At 33.6% G+C, this 16,318-nt stretch overlaps 4 protein-coding genes across 4 annotated transcripts; 1 reads left to right on the top strand and 3 right to left on the bottom strand.

Moving 5' to 3' along the window:
* Positions 1 to 545: 545 nt before the first annotated feature.
* On the bottom strand, positions 546 to 3,502 carry HELRODRAFT_68685 (hypothetical protein; the record flags this gene model as incomplete). Its single annotated transcript, XM_009028944.1, has 5 exons — positions 546 to 690; positions 1,035 to 1,096; positions 1,427 to 1,557; positions 2,609 to 2,671; positions 3,322 to 3,502. The coding sequence occupies 5 exons, from the start codon at positions 3,500 to 3,502 to the stop codon at positions 546 to 548; spliced, it is 582 nt and encodes a 193-aa protein (XP_009027192.1).
* A 3,159-nt stretch (positions 3,503 to 6,661) lies between these two features.
* On the top strand, positions 6,662 to 9,606 carry HELRODRAFT_164040 (hypothetical protein; the record flags this gene model as incomplete). Its single annotated transcript, XM_009029093.1, has 6 exons — positions 6,662 to 6,812; positions 6,984 to 7,322; positions 7,595 to 7,791; positions 8,196 to 8,464; positions 8,524 to 8,800; positions 9,391 to 9,606. 6 exons carry the CDS (start codon positions 6,662 to 6,664, stop codon positions 9,604 to 9,606), a joined length of 1,449 nt encoding a protein of 482 aa, XP_009027341.1.
* A 3,818-nt stretch (positions 9,607 to 13,424) lies between these two features.
* Positions 13,425 to 13,784, bottom strand: HELRODRAFT_164039 (hypothetical protein; the record flags this gene model as incomplete). The annotated part of the gene is made up of 1 exon (XM_009029092.1): positions 13,425 to 13,784. The coding sequence occupies one exon, from the start codon at positions 13,782 to 13,784 to the stop codon at positions 13,425 to 13,427; it is 360 nt and encodes a 119-aa protein (XP_009027340.1).
* An 892-nt stretch (positions 13,785 to 14,676) lies between these two features.
* HELRODRAFT_164038 (hypothetical protein) lies at positions 14,677 to 15,244 on the bottom strand (the record flags this gene model as incomplete). Its single annotated transcript, XM_009029091.1, has 3 exons — positions 14,677 to 14,957; positions 15,064 to 15,129; positions 15,202 to 15,244. The coding sequence occupies 3 exons, from the start codon at positions 15,242 to 15,244 to the stop codon at positions 14,677 to 14,679; spliced, it is 390 nt and encodes a 129-aa protein (XP_009027339.1).
* Between the last annotated feature and the right edge of the window lie 1,074 nt (positions 15,245 to 16,318).

Genomic DNA, 16,318 nt, shown 5'->3' with positions numbered 1-16,318 from the left:
TTGATTTTATTAAGTGAGAAAACATGCCTCAACTAGACATTTCAACTTATAATGTGAGTTAAAGATTCATGTTAATGTAGTTGAGGAAATCGAAGAAAAAACTATAAAACTTAAACCATCAATAAATTATCAAAAATAACATTTTTTGACAAAAATATGTAAAAAAAAGAGAGAATGTAAAGAGAACCAAAAATTTTAAAAGAAGATTCAAATTTGCTGGACAGTGCATAATAAAAATTATCTCAAAAAAAAAAACATTTAACTAGCATAAAGTTCTTTTAAATCAGAATAACTTTCAATTGTTGAGGCTTAACCAACAAATTTCCTATACAACTTAGCGCTAACTTCATTGCCACATTTTAAAATAGTCATGTTCTAAAAAGACGGTCAAAATCAAAAAATTGTGAGTGGTTAGAAAATCCAAAATGAACAAAAATTTGATGAGATTTACAAATTTCAAAAATTTATTGTGAGAGAAGGCACTAAATAAATTAATTTAGAAAAAGAAACATGGGATATTTTATGCAGAAAAACGTTAGCGAATCCTAAGAGCTAAATCTTTTCACCATATGCTTGCCATCAATTTTAAAACCAACTTTTTCATAAAATTCGACCTTGCCATCACTGCATTCAAGAGATGTTTTGTAGCAACCCAATTTTTTTGACAAAAACTCTCCAACAACTACCAGCCTGCAAAAAATTTGAATATCAAAAATTATAAATGAATTGCTAAATGTCCAAGTAACAACGACAAATAAAGTTCAATTTTGCAGTGATTCATCTCTCAACTTGCAATTGTAGTCTATAACTATCTAAACCATCAAAAGCATTATTTGAGTAAGAAGTTCAGACAGCATTTTAAACTCAACAGTACGACACCATTCCATGGCTACAAGATAACAAGAACCAGCTAATCAGCAAATTCTCTCAAATGAAATGAGTGGCAAAAATAATTGATCTGACAATAACTGAACAAAATTATTTAAAATGAGTCAATTTTTAAAGTGAACAGATATAGGACAAATGATGCTAACAACTTCCCAAGCTGCAGTCCTCTGTAACCTTCATCAACAACCACATCTTCAATCCTCCCCCTCTGTTATTACAAACAACATTAAACAAATTTTTATTTTCCAATTAACAATATTCTAAAAATTATTTGATTTTTTCACCTTATTGTTTTTTACGCTTATTATCAGTTTAATGCATGCAGAAGTTCAGCTTCTATGCAAAGTTGTGCAAGGTGGAGCTTGCAGCCTAGTGGGCAATGCACGCATGGGTAGGCAGTTGTTGTATTTTCATAATAATTAATTGGGCACCTCTGAAGCAATGTTGCATATATCGCCATATAAAATTTCATATTATTATTATTAGATGCTATTACGTAAAATAAACCCTGACAAAAAATTAAAAAAAAAGTATTTACTGAAGAACATTCATGGATGAATTTTCTTTCAACTACCACAGTTGCAGATGCTACGATCTTCTGCTTTTCCAAATCTTCTATCACAAATATGAAATATGTGCTAGGAGTTGATTTCATTAAATTGAACCTGCCTGTATTTATTGAGAAAGAACAAGAGTACAACAAATTGTATGATTTATTGATTTTAATTTGACCTACTCTATAAATGGCGGCTAAAAGTATATGTAATCCCATGTGAAATTAAGCAATGTGAAATAATTTAAAAATAGGCTTGATATTATATGAATGAAGATTGTAATTATGATTGGAAAAATAGGTGTGATGTGTTGTTGCTAACTTTATACGACCAGGTCTTATGCTAGTGTAATATTTCTTAGTTTGACTTTCAGAAATTATCAGTTCTTGACTAGGTGAAGATGCAATTATGATTGTTGGTGATTGGCGGACTGACCACAACGATCAACAAAAGTGATGAAGACATCATGATGGTCAGCTGAGGAGTGGAACTGGCCACAGATGATAAAAGAAGATGTCATGACGTTGGCCAACGATGATGAATGTGATGTCAGATTGTGCATTAGAAAATATGTGAGACAGCTTGTGAATTAACATTTTGTGAACATTGAACCAATTTTTAATTATGTTCATGTTTTGAGTTTTGTATACAACGAGGGTTGACTTATGAAGTCAGACTGCATGGTGGATGATTTGCTTGTGAATATTTTTGATTCTCGAACCCATCATTTTATTTTTATTTATTTTTATTTGGGTTTATTTTCGGTTTTTCTGCATGAATGCCCATTGATATGAGAAAATGGTTTCTATAAGCTGCACTCATCATGATTATTATTATATTGTTATCATATTCATTAAAATTTTTAATGAGCAAACAGAAAAAAATTCTGGCTCCTTAATTTCAGTTACAGCACAAAATTAAAAATATCTATAAGTTAATTAAAAAATTATTTGAAATTGAAGTGAAGAAAACAATTTATGCAAAAAGGGTTAGAGTTCATATCAACTCATATATCATATATACTCCATAGTTGATATATTCCTACAATGGAAATGATGTCATCTATTTAATTTTACGTTTTAAGAAACATAAATAAATTAATAAATAATGATCCATGGTGGATGAAATTATGAAAAAGTAATCAAATGGATGAACAAATAACAAACTTAGAATGGTTTCCGTGAAAATCTGTCCAACCAAGTTAGGTTGCTTCAATAGGTCTAAGTAGCCTGGTGCATAAACATGAACTTGTTTGTTTGTTATTGCACCAAAAATGTTATGAACCTGACATTTTATCTAATTTTATTAATTTGCCTAACTAAATGATCAGAATGATATTCAAAATTAGTAGGTTAGTGAAAAATATGACACTGATCCTGCTAACATAAGTAGTTGATGTCTGCTATCCCATCAAACCTTTTTTTATTAAAAAAATAACATAGTATATATTGACACTGACATGAAAACATAGAGAAATTAAAAACTTTATAAAAATGCTCTTTAAAATTTAATTCACAACCATGATTATAAAACCAAGGAACTTAATAGGGAATTGGAAAAACTGAAAAAGAAACGAAACAACCCTGTTATTTTTGATCACATTTAACAAAATATGAATTGAAGAAAGCATACTGCCTAAATACACAGATCTATATATATATATATATATATATATATATATATATATATATATATATATATATATATATATATATATATATATATATGTTGATAATTCTATCCATATTCTATCTTCTATCCTTATTCTATCTACCTTATTCTATCAGATGAATCTATATCACATTTGCATGAAATCATATTTTACTGTCACAAACATGTTGTCTAAGATAAAATTGTTCCAATAAAAATGTTAAAAAACAACCTTTTGCAAAATCATCAGCAGAGAGGGGTCTCAGCTTCAACCCTTCACCAGGATTAGATAAGGACACACCACCCTTCAAATAGGTTGTAGTTTCGTTCATGCAGATCTCCTCCAGCAGATTTGGATCAAATAAATAATTGTTTTCAACCTGTATTAAAATTATAATGACATGTAACATTTTACTTGTAAAATGTTTAGCTAAATTTAAATACTAACACGTTTTAGCGATATTCATAAATAATTACAACATCGCTCAACAACCAACAGTAGAAAAACTAGGCAAAATTGAATTTCATAACGATGGTTTGAATATATGTTGAAATGTATTTTGATTAAATAGTTAAGGTTAAGCCATTACATTACTTACAGGCTAGTAAACTTGTTACCAGGTGAGACCAGATAAAGTCTCTATGTCTAAACCTGATATTAAGCTATATTTTAATAATTATGTTAATATTAAAGTACAAATAAGTTATTTGTACATTAATGTTGACATTTTACAAAACATTTGTTATTCAGAAGGTAGGTGGTCACAGAATTAAAATTTTGAAAATATAGGCCTTAATAACTATTTATGCATACATAACATAGTATATATAATTTCTAAGCATATCATATAGATTAAAATTAAAATATACTTATTTTATTTTTAAAATCATTTCCCTATTAAAATTAAATAAATTAAGTCGAAGTCACCCTTTTTTAGGCTAAAACTAAAAAATGTTTTTTTTATGACCAGACTGATTAATTGACTGATGCATGACTAGAACAAATCGTAAACTAAAATTAATATTATGACATCATTATTAATATTAATAATCAAATATAATTAAATAAATTATTCAGTTAAAAATGAGAGGATGATGTAGATAGAATAAAACGTAAAAGGTAAAAGTAAAAGACTAAAATACAAAATAGAATATTTATATAACAATTTAATTTATTTATAATTTATTTATTTATGAATTAAATACAAAAAATAATTTAGAATTGATTTGAAGATTTGAATATAAATATTAATATTATATATATGATGTTATTCAATTGTAATAAAATTTATTTATCAAACAAAGCAATCACGTGGACGATAAAAAAATGTAAAAAAAATTAAAATTTATTAATCTGACATACTTTATTCAAGTTCAAGCTTTTCAAGTTCAGATGGTTATTCATCGTAGCAATCTCACGGTTTCGATCGATGAATGGAACACGTCGTCAATGTTGCTGAAAAACTTTGTCAAATTTCATCAACGACAGAAAAGTCAGTCACTACTATTTTATTACGCACATGCTCCTGTGTTGATTATTCATATATATGCAGTTTATACACACACACACACACACACACACACACACACACACACACACACACACACACACACACACACACACACACACACACATATATATATATATATATATATATATAATATATATATATATATATATATTACATATTTTACACAGTAATGTATGAATTCTACCGAATTTTTCCAAACAACTCTATAGAATTCATACAAATTATATATATATATATATATATATATATATATATATATATATATATATACATATATATATATATATATATGTTGGTAATAGACCATAATTTTTACAATATTCTATAAACTCTACCGAATGTTTGGCATTAAACTCTACCGAATGTTTGTAGTTCGTTTTTTCGATTTTTCTCACTAAAGTTTTTTGGTGAACGTTTAGTTTATTAAAATTCAAAATAAACTTATTTTTCGAATTCATGCTGCAAATAAGGCCATATTTCGATTCCGAATGAATCATCATCAGTGCTCCTTGCTTTATATATAGGGAAATATTGACTTTGTCAAGATGAACTTTGACGTTGTAAAAATTAACTTTGGTGTTGTAAAATTGAACTTTGATGCGAATTAGGTGTCAGGTTTCTTAATTGGCTGGTCATCTTCTTTCGTCTCCTTTCCTTCATCGATAGCATCATATTCTTCTTTGTCACTATTTACGATGCTAGTTTTTATTACTTCTTTGTTTTCGTTGTTGGTTAAGCGCCGGGTTGGAAGTGAGGTTGTCATTATTTGTTGTATATTTATTTTTGGTTTATTGATGTCAATTAGGACTGCTTCTGCAATTTTAAGATGCGTGTAGTTGCTGTTCTGGTATATTACTTTGGTGTTGCTGTCGAGGATTTCACGGCTAATTGTGATTGAGTGTGTTGAGTCCAATTGAGATTTGATAGCACCACTCTGTTTATGCATCGTAAGCCTTCTAGTCAGTGAGGTAGTAGTAATCCCGATATATGAGTCATGTCGACGTGCACAGCCGTCAAAGGGGCAATTAAATTCATACATTACGTGATTACGCTTTAACTCAGAGTTATCTCTAGGACTGCAGTTGTTTTTCAGTATTAGGTGAGACGTCTTTTTATTGTTGTAATAAATTCGGAGTTTAACTTTACTATTTGGGTTGGTTGGTTGGTTGGTCGGAGCTAAATATTATTGTGAATAATATTAAAATCATAGAAATGAGATAAATTAGGAAGATATAATTTATCCTAATTTATCTCATTTCAATTATTTAATATTTTAAAATTATTTACAATAATATTCAGCTCCGATGATGGCTAAATAGCTGAAACAGCGTTGCCAGCTGACAAATTTCATGGATGTTTTGAATAAATACGAAATCAAAAAACTACGTGGTGTTGAAGTTCTTATCAATAAACTTTGGAACGCAGAGTGGGCATACTAATTTAATGAAATATGCTTCAATGAAGCCTTCTATTATACCTATAGCATAATAAAAAATTAGCATACTACCTATATTACATCATACTTTTATATAAAATAATTGATATATATATATATAATAAATAAATGTGTAATGTATATTTATGTATATTTAATGTATAATGTAATGTTTATTTATTTATATAAGCTCTTATAAAAAGCACATTGATTAAAAATTAGCATACTGCCCTAAAGGGGTCATTAGCATATATATATATATATATATAAATATATTTAATTATTTATTTAATTATCATATCATATGTCATGTATGATCTTTGTATTGCCAATTTCTTATATATATATATAAATGTATATATATGTATATATATTAGGGTGGTCCCCAAAATGAAAAAGTTTTAAATTTTTTGTCTTACCCCCTAATTTTGTTACCACCCATTAGGTAATACTTGGTGTAAAATCTTAGGTTAATTAATCAATATTTAGAGGTCGCCCAAGGGCTCTGAAGTTTTACCTTATGGGCCTAATAATTAATTCAAATTGCTAATACAACGTCTTTGTTTTTTATTAACAGATCTTTGTCTGAAAAAGTAAACAACATGGCTGAGTCAACAAATAAGAAGCAGGATATTTATCTTCTAGGCCAGCGTCTAAAAACTGCCATTCTGGGTAACAAGTTACCAGCGAAAGGTGAAGTGATGCGTCGCTTTTTGTACATTCATTTGTCAGAGAAAATGACAGTTCGCGATAGTGAGACTGCTGTTATAAGAGAGGTACTTCCAATATGGCAGCGGGCCAGAATTCCTACAACTCAAGAATACAACGCCGTTAAGAAGCTGGATAATATGTTTAAACTGTGACTAAGAAAAACTCAGATGCTCAAAAGACGTCAAGAACAAGCATTCGTTCATTCACGAAAAGATCTGTTTGATATAGCACATGCTAATGCTATTGAACTGATTCAGATACAAGAAGAAAGAAAATTTTTGCTGGCACAAAGGGAACCGGAACGGCGTGGTTATATGAGTGGTGTAGATAAGAATCTGGCGCTGAAAGAGGCACGCTCGTATGAAAGGAAAAGAAGACAGGAGAACTACAAATTAAAGTCAGTCCAAGCGCAGGAAGAGATCACTGCCGGTGCATGTTCAGCTGAAATAGAGCACAGTTCCAGTGATTCATCGTCAAAATGTGAATCAGAAGAAGACAGCATTGTCAAACGTGTGCAGGTAAAGCTTCTCGATGTCCCGTCCACATTGTGCAGTTAGCAGGGAAACTGCTGCAGCACTTGATCGAACGAAGACTTCTGATAGAAAGGCGAAGTACATCATCAGTGGAGTTGCCAAACACCTTGGCTTAAATGCTGGAAACCTTGCCATCAATAGATCCTCAATTCGACGAGCAAGGCATAAGCATCGTCAAGAACTTGCGTTAAAAATTCGAAGAAATTTTTCTCCAGACGTTCCTTTGAAATGGGAAGCTCTTACATGATTTGACCGGTAATCAGAAAGTTGATCGTCTTCCCATTGTTGTAGCGGGAGTTGAAAAGCTCTTATCAGTTCCAAAACTAGAATCTGGTACAGGGGAGAGACAGGCTACAGAAGTGCACGAATGCCTCTTAGAATGGAACCTAGAGGAGTCTGTTAAGGCATTAGTGTTCGATACTACAGCGAGTAATACTGGAAAGAAAAATGGAGCATGCACCCTGCTGCAACAAAAATTAGGGCGTAACGTGCTTCACATAGCTTGCCGTCACCACATATCTGAAATAATACTTGAGCATGCGTTTTCTGCATGCATGTCGTCTAATACGTCAGGTCCAGAAATAGCACTCTTCTTGCGCTTCGAAATGAGTTCAACAGCAGTAACCAAGCTGATTACCATACAATTATGGATGATGAAAGCATGAACAGCAAAGTTGAACAACACAAAGAAGGTATCGTTAGCTTTTGCCTAACGCAACTTGAACAATTTCAGCCAAGGTGCGATTACAGGCAACTACTGGAGCTTTCACTTATTTAGCTGGGAGAGACACCGCCAAGGGGAGTCAGAGTTCTGCAACCTGGAGCTCTGTATAGGGCACGCTGAATGACGAGACTAATATACGCCTTCAAATTGTACATGTATCGTCATCAGTTTCTGCTGACAAGAGTTGAAGAAAAGGGAATCTGTCGCTTCATCGTTTTTGGCATCTGTGTGTATCTTAGATCGTGGTTCACGGCTCCAGATCTTCTTAGTGCCGCTAGACATGATCTCCAGCTGGTAAAGAAAATCCAACAATTCAGAGATGTAGACCGTGAAGTTTCTGTTGCCGCTGCAAACGCACTTTCTAGACATCTATGGTATGTTAGCGAGAACTTGCTGGAGCTGCGTTTTTCGATGATCAGATTTCTCATGAGAAAAAAGTGTTGATGGTTGATGCTCCGTCAGTGGAATCAAAAACAACCAACGACTTCACCAAAAGAGTGCAGATGAATATTAATGACATATCTGATGAAATGTCTGTCAAAGACTTTGTGTCTTCGAACACCATGCAATTCTTTGCAATCCTCGGACTGCCTCACTCATTTCTAAACAAGAGACCCTCCGAGTGGAAAGAAGATGAACAGTACAAGAAAGCTTTTGAAGTTGTAAGCGGTATAAAGCCAGTCAATGATTTTGCAGAGAGAGGAGTTGCTTTGATGCAGGATTTTAACAGAGCAATAGTATCGTCCGAAGAACAAAAGCAGTATCTTCTGCAAGTTGTTGAGTACCATCGTACTCAGTATCCAAACCCAAAGAAAGAGACATTAGTGGAAGGAAATACATCTCCTTAACAGCTAAATGGTTTAACAGTGACACTGGGTACTGGACATAATAATTTTATCAGGTAGTTTGTAACAGTTTTGTCATGTTTTGCAACAAAATGCTAATACGTATAATTAGGTGGTAGCACAGGACACTTTGACTCGCTTGGGCGACCTCTAAATTTTGTCTATGGTCAATAAAATTTTATCATATTACTTGTTATATATGAGAGAAACAAATAAAAGGGTAAGACCTGAAAAATTACGCGTTTTATTTTTTCCAATGTAATTGGGGACCACCCTAATATATATATATATTTATATATATATATATATGTATTGACTTTTAGTTATTTTATAAAACAATGCATGAAATAAAAAAAAACATCATGTGGTGTAAATATTTTTAAAATTCTTCTTTGCGAGATTATTTGTTGGGTAATAATGAAATAACATAAATATTATGATATATATATTTATATATATATAAATATATATATATATATATGAGTGTGTGTGTATATACATATGGCATATATTTGTAGATTTATGCCGGCCACATTCGAATTCCGCACCACGCATTCCCGAACCGCATCCGAGCCTTCATCTCGGCGGAGTCGACCCTGGCCGGGGTCCGCCACGTTACAATAGACCCTCTCAGGGTCGTGCCGGGCAAAAGTTTGTTCGCGCCCTACTTGTTGACTAGAGACGCCGGCGTCGTCAACTATCAGCAAGTCTTCAACATTCATCATTTTAAGTAAAATAATTAAGCCGAGCCAAATTTCAAATGTGCATTTCTTTTATTCAATAAAAAATCAAACAAAACAAAATCAAGCCTGTTTTTATATGCAAAGTAACAATTGACACGCGGTATATTAAAATTAACTATCTATTAATACTATCTACTATCAAGCGACACTATAATCAACAGCTAAAAATAAGACCAGAGCAAAATCAAGAAACTAAGACCCTTAATATCTCAACTCGCTGCCTTATATATGTTTTTACCGCCCTATCTTAAGACCCTTAATATCTCAACTAGCTGCCTTGTATATGTTTTTACCGCTCTATCTATGTAACGCTTTCTATACCATAAAAAATTCTATACTCCTTCTATACTCTTTTATATACTCCTCCCTATATACAGAACAGTACGTAGAACGCGTCGCATATATCGCATTTCTATACTCTCTACATACAGAACAGCACACAGCAAGCACCGCATATCTTGCATATATAGCATAGCAAATAACAAGTATATACATACATAGAAGTGTTTATTTAAATATATAAATATATACAGCGGAACACATCAAAGACGCAAGCTGGCTTAGTGATGATCTATCTATCTGTCTCAATTCACAAGATCGTTGGGATCTGCTACTCACATGTTTTCCTGTATGTCTGTTTGTTTGTGTGTATATATATACATATATGTAAGTGTGTGTATTTATGTGTATGTGTGTATCTATATTTGTGTATATATGTGTGTGTGTGTGTCTGTCTGCATGTGAGTGTACATATGCGTATGTGACGATTATTCATTTGAACTTTTAATTAAATCGAGAACACAAATAGTGAGTTAAATTTATATTATGTAAGCTAAATTGATAGAAATTATTTTTTAAAGCAAAGAAAAAATAGTTGTCGACATCTTATCAAATCTAACAGTTCAATTGGTTTGTTTTCATAAAAAAAATTAATTGAATGTTTAAATAGAATGCTTGTGATAAGGCTAGATAATGTTGTATAAAGTATAATAGCAATTCACAAACCCATTTTTCACTCCTTATTGCTCACAAAATGAGCAATTAAGTAAATAAATGAATGAATTAATGTATCAGTCAATCTGCGTTTTGCGTCCAGAGAACCGGTTTTCTGAGGTAGGACGTTGTTTTCTTTGCCATCAACTTTTTGCGCCAAATTAGACGATCAGTTGTATCCATTTCATATAAATTTAGAGCTTTCATGTCTTGCTCGATTGTTTGCGACCAGGATTTCTTTGGACGACCTTTGTTTGACATGACCAAACAACCGCAGACGGTGTTGCCGGCATTCATCCTTTATATCATCTAAACCAGCACGACGCAGGATTTCGGTAGATTTGATGTGGTCCTTCAGACTAATTCGTTGCATCCATCGGAGCATTTTCATGTCGGTTCGTTGAAATTTTTGTTCCAGTTTGGTTGTCATTGGCCATGTTTCTGCACCATATAACAACACCGGACGTATCACAGATTTATAAGGTCTTGATCGTAGTGGTAGTGGGATGTCACGCCGCATCAATATAGAGGCAAGGAGATGCCATTTATTCCAGGCTGCACGTAAGCGTGCTCGAACGGCAGCTTCAGCTGTTCCAGTACAATCCAAAACATCTCCTAGATATTGAAACGATGTGACTTTTTCTACCTTAATGGCTTTAAAAACAGTGCTATTTCGAATTTGTTGTTGTGGATTGATGCAAGCAGGACAAACAAAATTGGACACTTTAGATAAAGTACCAACTATTTTTGAACAACGTTTGTGACACCACTGGTTACACTGCTGACACTTGATTAAATTGTTACCCACACCAGCTTTACAAACTGAACTGGGCCATCGTCCAGTAGCTGTGGATTGGATGGGTTCACAAGTGTTCATTGCTTTGGTTTTGCTGATGTTGACTTTGAATCCATGATCGGCGAGTCTGGTGTTCCAATCTTCAAATATCTGTGCTGCATTCATCATCAGCATATACTAGATTCCAAATGTCACCAGTGGGTATCGGTTTTGTGATTTCTTCCATCACAGTTATAAATAACAGTGGACTGAAAATCGAGCCTTGATGAACTCCAACGCCGAAGTCAAATGCATCTGTGTTTCCAACCGTTGTGCTGACAAAAGTGTTAGTATTCGTATACATTTCCATCACAAGTCGAACAAGATATTTTGGAATGAGTTGTCGACGTAGACTCCACCTGATTGCTTCACGGGGATCAAATGGGGATCACGGGGATCAAATGCTTTTTCAAGGTCTACAAAAATGTGTGATAGTTGTTGATGCTTTGCGAGGTAATTCTCTTGCAGTTGCCGAAGGATGTGAATTGCATCAATTGTTGACTTCTCCGCTAGAAAACCAAATTGATAATTTCCGATTGTGATGCACGACGTTAATCTTCTCTCAATGATTTTCTCGACAATTTTCAGAGAGTGTTCTAACAGACGTATACCCCGATATGATGAACAGTTCAATGGATCACCTTTGCCTTTGTATAGCGGGACTGTCATGCTATAGTTCCATTCAGTCGGCATTGAGCAATTTCTCCAGATTTCACGGCAAAGTTGTAGTAACGTTTGGATACCTGCAGTACCAGATGCTTTGATAATGTCATTTGTGAGTCCAGAGAGCCCTGCTGCCTTTTCATACTTCATAGCTTTCAGAGCTTCTGTAAGCTCCTCTACAGTGATGTCTGGAATCGGACCTTCGATGGGTGGAGCGTCAAAGTTAACATTGATGGGATTAGTTTCGTTTAACAGACGGTTGAAGTATTCTTTCCACTGTAGCTTGATCTCATCTTGTTCAAGAACCATCTCATTTTTGTCATTTTTAATACATGAGGCACCAACTATGTATTTTTCGTACGCTTTGCTTGTTTTGCTATACGATACAGAGATTTCATTTGTTCACCTTTGCTTTTAGTGAGCCACTCTCTGCACTGATCTGTCCGAGCCAGTGCGAGTTGACGTCTTGCATAGTTGTTCTTCTCACGGAAAATTTTATGGTCATCAACAGACTTTGATTTTTGCCATTGCTTGTATGCAACTTTCTTTTCAGCTATTGCATTTTGTACACTGTCATTCCACCACCAAGTTTCACGTTCATGCAGACGTTTTGTACCAGTTTTCCCCACAAACTGTAATTGCAGCGTTCATCAAAATAGTTTTGTATGTACTCCAATCTGTACTGGCTTGCGATTGGTGGTCTGTGTGGCGACAATCTGTTGAAATTTTTCTCGATGAATATTGCTTTTCAGCTTCCACGTTTTGATTCTCCGAGGCATTTGTTTAGACTTATGTTTTGACAGTTCGACAACCAGGTCTGCCACAAGGAGTCTATGTTGGGCGACACATGATTCGCCAGGTATAACTTTGACGTTTTTGAATAGCCTTCGGTGTTGTTGCTTGACAGCGAAGAAATCAATTTGCGTGGCTGATGGTCCACTTTTGTATGTTATGAGATGTTCCAACCTCTTGCTAAAATATGTGTTCTGTAAACAAAACCCGTTACTTTCAGCAAACTCAAGGATGCGGTTGCCATCTTCATTCCGTTCTCCATAGCCAAAACCGCCATGTACGTTGTCAAATCAATCTGTTTTCTCTCTAACGTGGCCATTGAGATCGCCTCCATTCAGGATTGTTTCAGATTTTGGTATTGTTGAGATGGTGTCAGAGAATGCAGTCCAGAAGTCATTTTTCATTTCTTCTTATTCGCCTGTCTGTGGTGCGTATGCAGAAAAAATAATCATTGTTTGATTTTCTATGCGAAGCTTGATCCACATAAGACGCAAATTAATCCTTTTAATATCCAATACTTCTTGGGCTAGCGATTCTCAGACAAAAATTCCAACACCATTTTTGGCCGTCTTTTGACCATTCCAGAATCGTTTATATCTTTCTTTGTCTGAGTTGACATGACAGACACCATTCGATTTCCATCGGGTTTCCTGAAGGCAGCAGATTTTAATCCTTCTACGCTCGAGCATTTCTGCGATTTCCACATGCTGCGGCCAGTCAGTGATTCAACATTGAGCGTTCCAAGTCTATGTACCATAGAGGGGCCATTCTGAATTTTTCTGCAACATCTCTCCGATATTGCATACTTCCCAGGGATTCTTGGCACCTCTTGACCACTTAAGACCTGCTGGGGACTAGGGGCCGTTGTTTTTCTTTGTGATGGCATAAGAGTAATTTGGGGAAAAGTTTTTACATCCGGACACCCATCCTGACGACAACCACCAGTTATAAGCGGTGGGCCTAGCCTTTCGCTCAAAAGCACGCAAGGCAGCGTGGATGCAGTTTTATGTCATGGCCAGGACCAATTAATGTATGAATGAATAAATAAATGAATGTATGAATGAATAAATGAATAAATGTATGAATGATTGAATAAATAAATGTATGAATGTGAATTGCTTCGTGAATTCTTTCACTCACTCCTTTTACTTTTTCTCTCTTTTTACTCTCTCTCTCTCTATCTGTCATCTTTTCTTTTTTATCTCTCCTTCTCTCACAAAATGTTATCTCAATATTTTATTTGAACTTAAAAATTGTAAAAATTAACTTTTATTAAAATTAAAGTGGTAGCAGTACATTTTTTTGTAATTTTTTAAAATTGACATACACGGACACACACGCTCATACACACGCACACATACGCAAATAAACACATTCAAGCATATCTTCAACATATATTTAATGTCCATTGTCCAGTTTGGTCACAGCCTTAATGAATAAAAGAATGTAAAAATGATGAATATGTACATTTAAGCACATACATATATATTATATCCATATAGATAGATAGATAGATAGATAGATAGATAGATAGATAGATAGATAGATAGAGAGGGAGAGAGAGAGAGAGAGAGAGAGAGAGACAACAAATACGTCCATCGCCGATATACATCATTAAGCACAAACATATTTGTCATGTTGACTGTTTAATAATGTTTAACAACTTCTTTAGTTGTAATATACAAATATTAGTAGTAGTAGTAAAAGTAGTGGTAGCAGTGTTCGAATTGTGAACAAAGAAGTAGGGGGGTCATAAGGATTCGCGGGTGAAGTCAGCATTAAGGCGCGAAAATCCTCACAACTAGGGGGTATGGGTAGCATTTTGATTGTTGGTGTTTATCAATTTTTTTTAGCAATTTTTTTGGCAGTTTTCCGCCAAGAGTTTCATCAATTAAAGCCCTGTCCTTACGACAACCAGGTGTCACATCACTTGCTAGTGTAGAAGACTTTGCTTCTATACAAATACTGCACATAACCGACCCAGTTGAACCACGACCGTGACTTTTGCCAAGCTTTAAACTGAAGCTCATTTCTGCACACTTTTGGAAAACCAGAGCATCTGTTTTGTTTCTGGTTTACATTTTCTGTTCAATCTGATGGCTACTGAAACCGTTTTTCAACAATGTTTTCTACATTACATATGCCCTCATTTGATTCTACAAAACTTGAGACATTGACAAAAGTTGGTAAATGTGCAGCAGACTCTATTTCTGAATCAGTATTTTCCATCGCTGAAAAATAATAAGATTTAAGTTAAAAATAATAAATTACAGATTAAAAACCACCAATTTTAATTTAATTACCTTTACTTTTACATTTAGAGTCTTCAGAAGTCCTCTCTTTCATTTTGTTTTTAAAAGATTTAAAATATTTGAAAAAGATAAATCAGTTTTATAAATAGTGCCATCAACTTTTTTTAAACTTCGTTTCATTTTCTTGTTAGCTCAAATTAATCTTATAATATAGGAAATAGGGTAAAACGGGGAGATAGTCCATGTTTACAAACAATCACGACGGTTTTAACTCAGCGACGATTTAGCATATGTAAAAGGCGGATTATGAAAAAACCGATTAAATAATAAATATTTAAAAGTTAAATGAAATGAAGAAAGATTTATTATTGTTTTTTATTTGTTAATTATAACATATTAATTTTATTCAGATTAAAAATTGCATAAAACAATAAAAAACTTCATCATAAAATCGCTATATATTAATATACCAACGATAAGGAGAAAGTTAAAAAATTGCCAAAAATTTATTTATGCGTGCATCTAAAAAATATTTGCATCTTCTAATAGACAATTTTATTCCGTAAAATACCATATATAACAAAACTTTCTCCCGTTTCGTGCACATTCTCAAAAATTTGATTGAACGCGTTAACCCTACATTTCCAAATTTGCGTCATCGGTAACGAAAAAGTTAAAAAATCGCCAAAAATCCATTTATGTGTGCATCTGGAAAATATTTGCATTTTTTTATAGACAATTTTATTCCCAAAAATACCATATATAACAAAACTTTCTCCCGTTTTGTGCACATTCTCAAAAATTCGATTGAACGCGTTAACCATACTTTTCCAAATTTGCGTCATCGGTAACGAGAAAGTTAAAAAATCGCCAAAAATCCATTTATGTGTGCATCTGGAAAATATTTGCATCTTTTTATAGACAATTTTATTTCCAAAAATAACATATATAACAAAACTTTCTCCCGTTTCGTGCACATCCCCAAATATTGGTCTGAACGCGTTACCCATACATTTCTATATTTGCGTCACCGGTAACCTTGGTACACCTCTTCTTCAAATGCACTACTTAATAGATGCACCGTGCAGTTGATTTACATCCTGCAACTAACCTCTTTTTTTTCTAAGGCATTGTAGTTACATGTTATTATGCTCTGTAGGTTTTGTAA

This window comes from Helobdella robusta (genome assembly GCF_000326865.2).
Source record: "Helobdella robusta unplaced genomic scaffold HELROscaffold_6, whole genome shotgun sequence".
Lineage (NCBI taxonomy): Eukaryota > Metazoa > Annelida > Clitellata > Rhynchobdellida > Glossiphoniidae > Helobdella > Helobdella robusta.
This window is presented reverse-complemented; position numbering and strand designations above follow the sequence as displayed.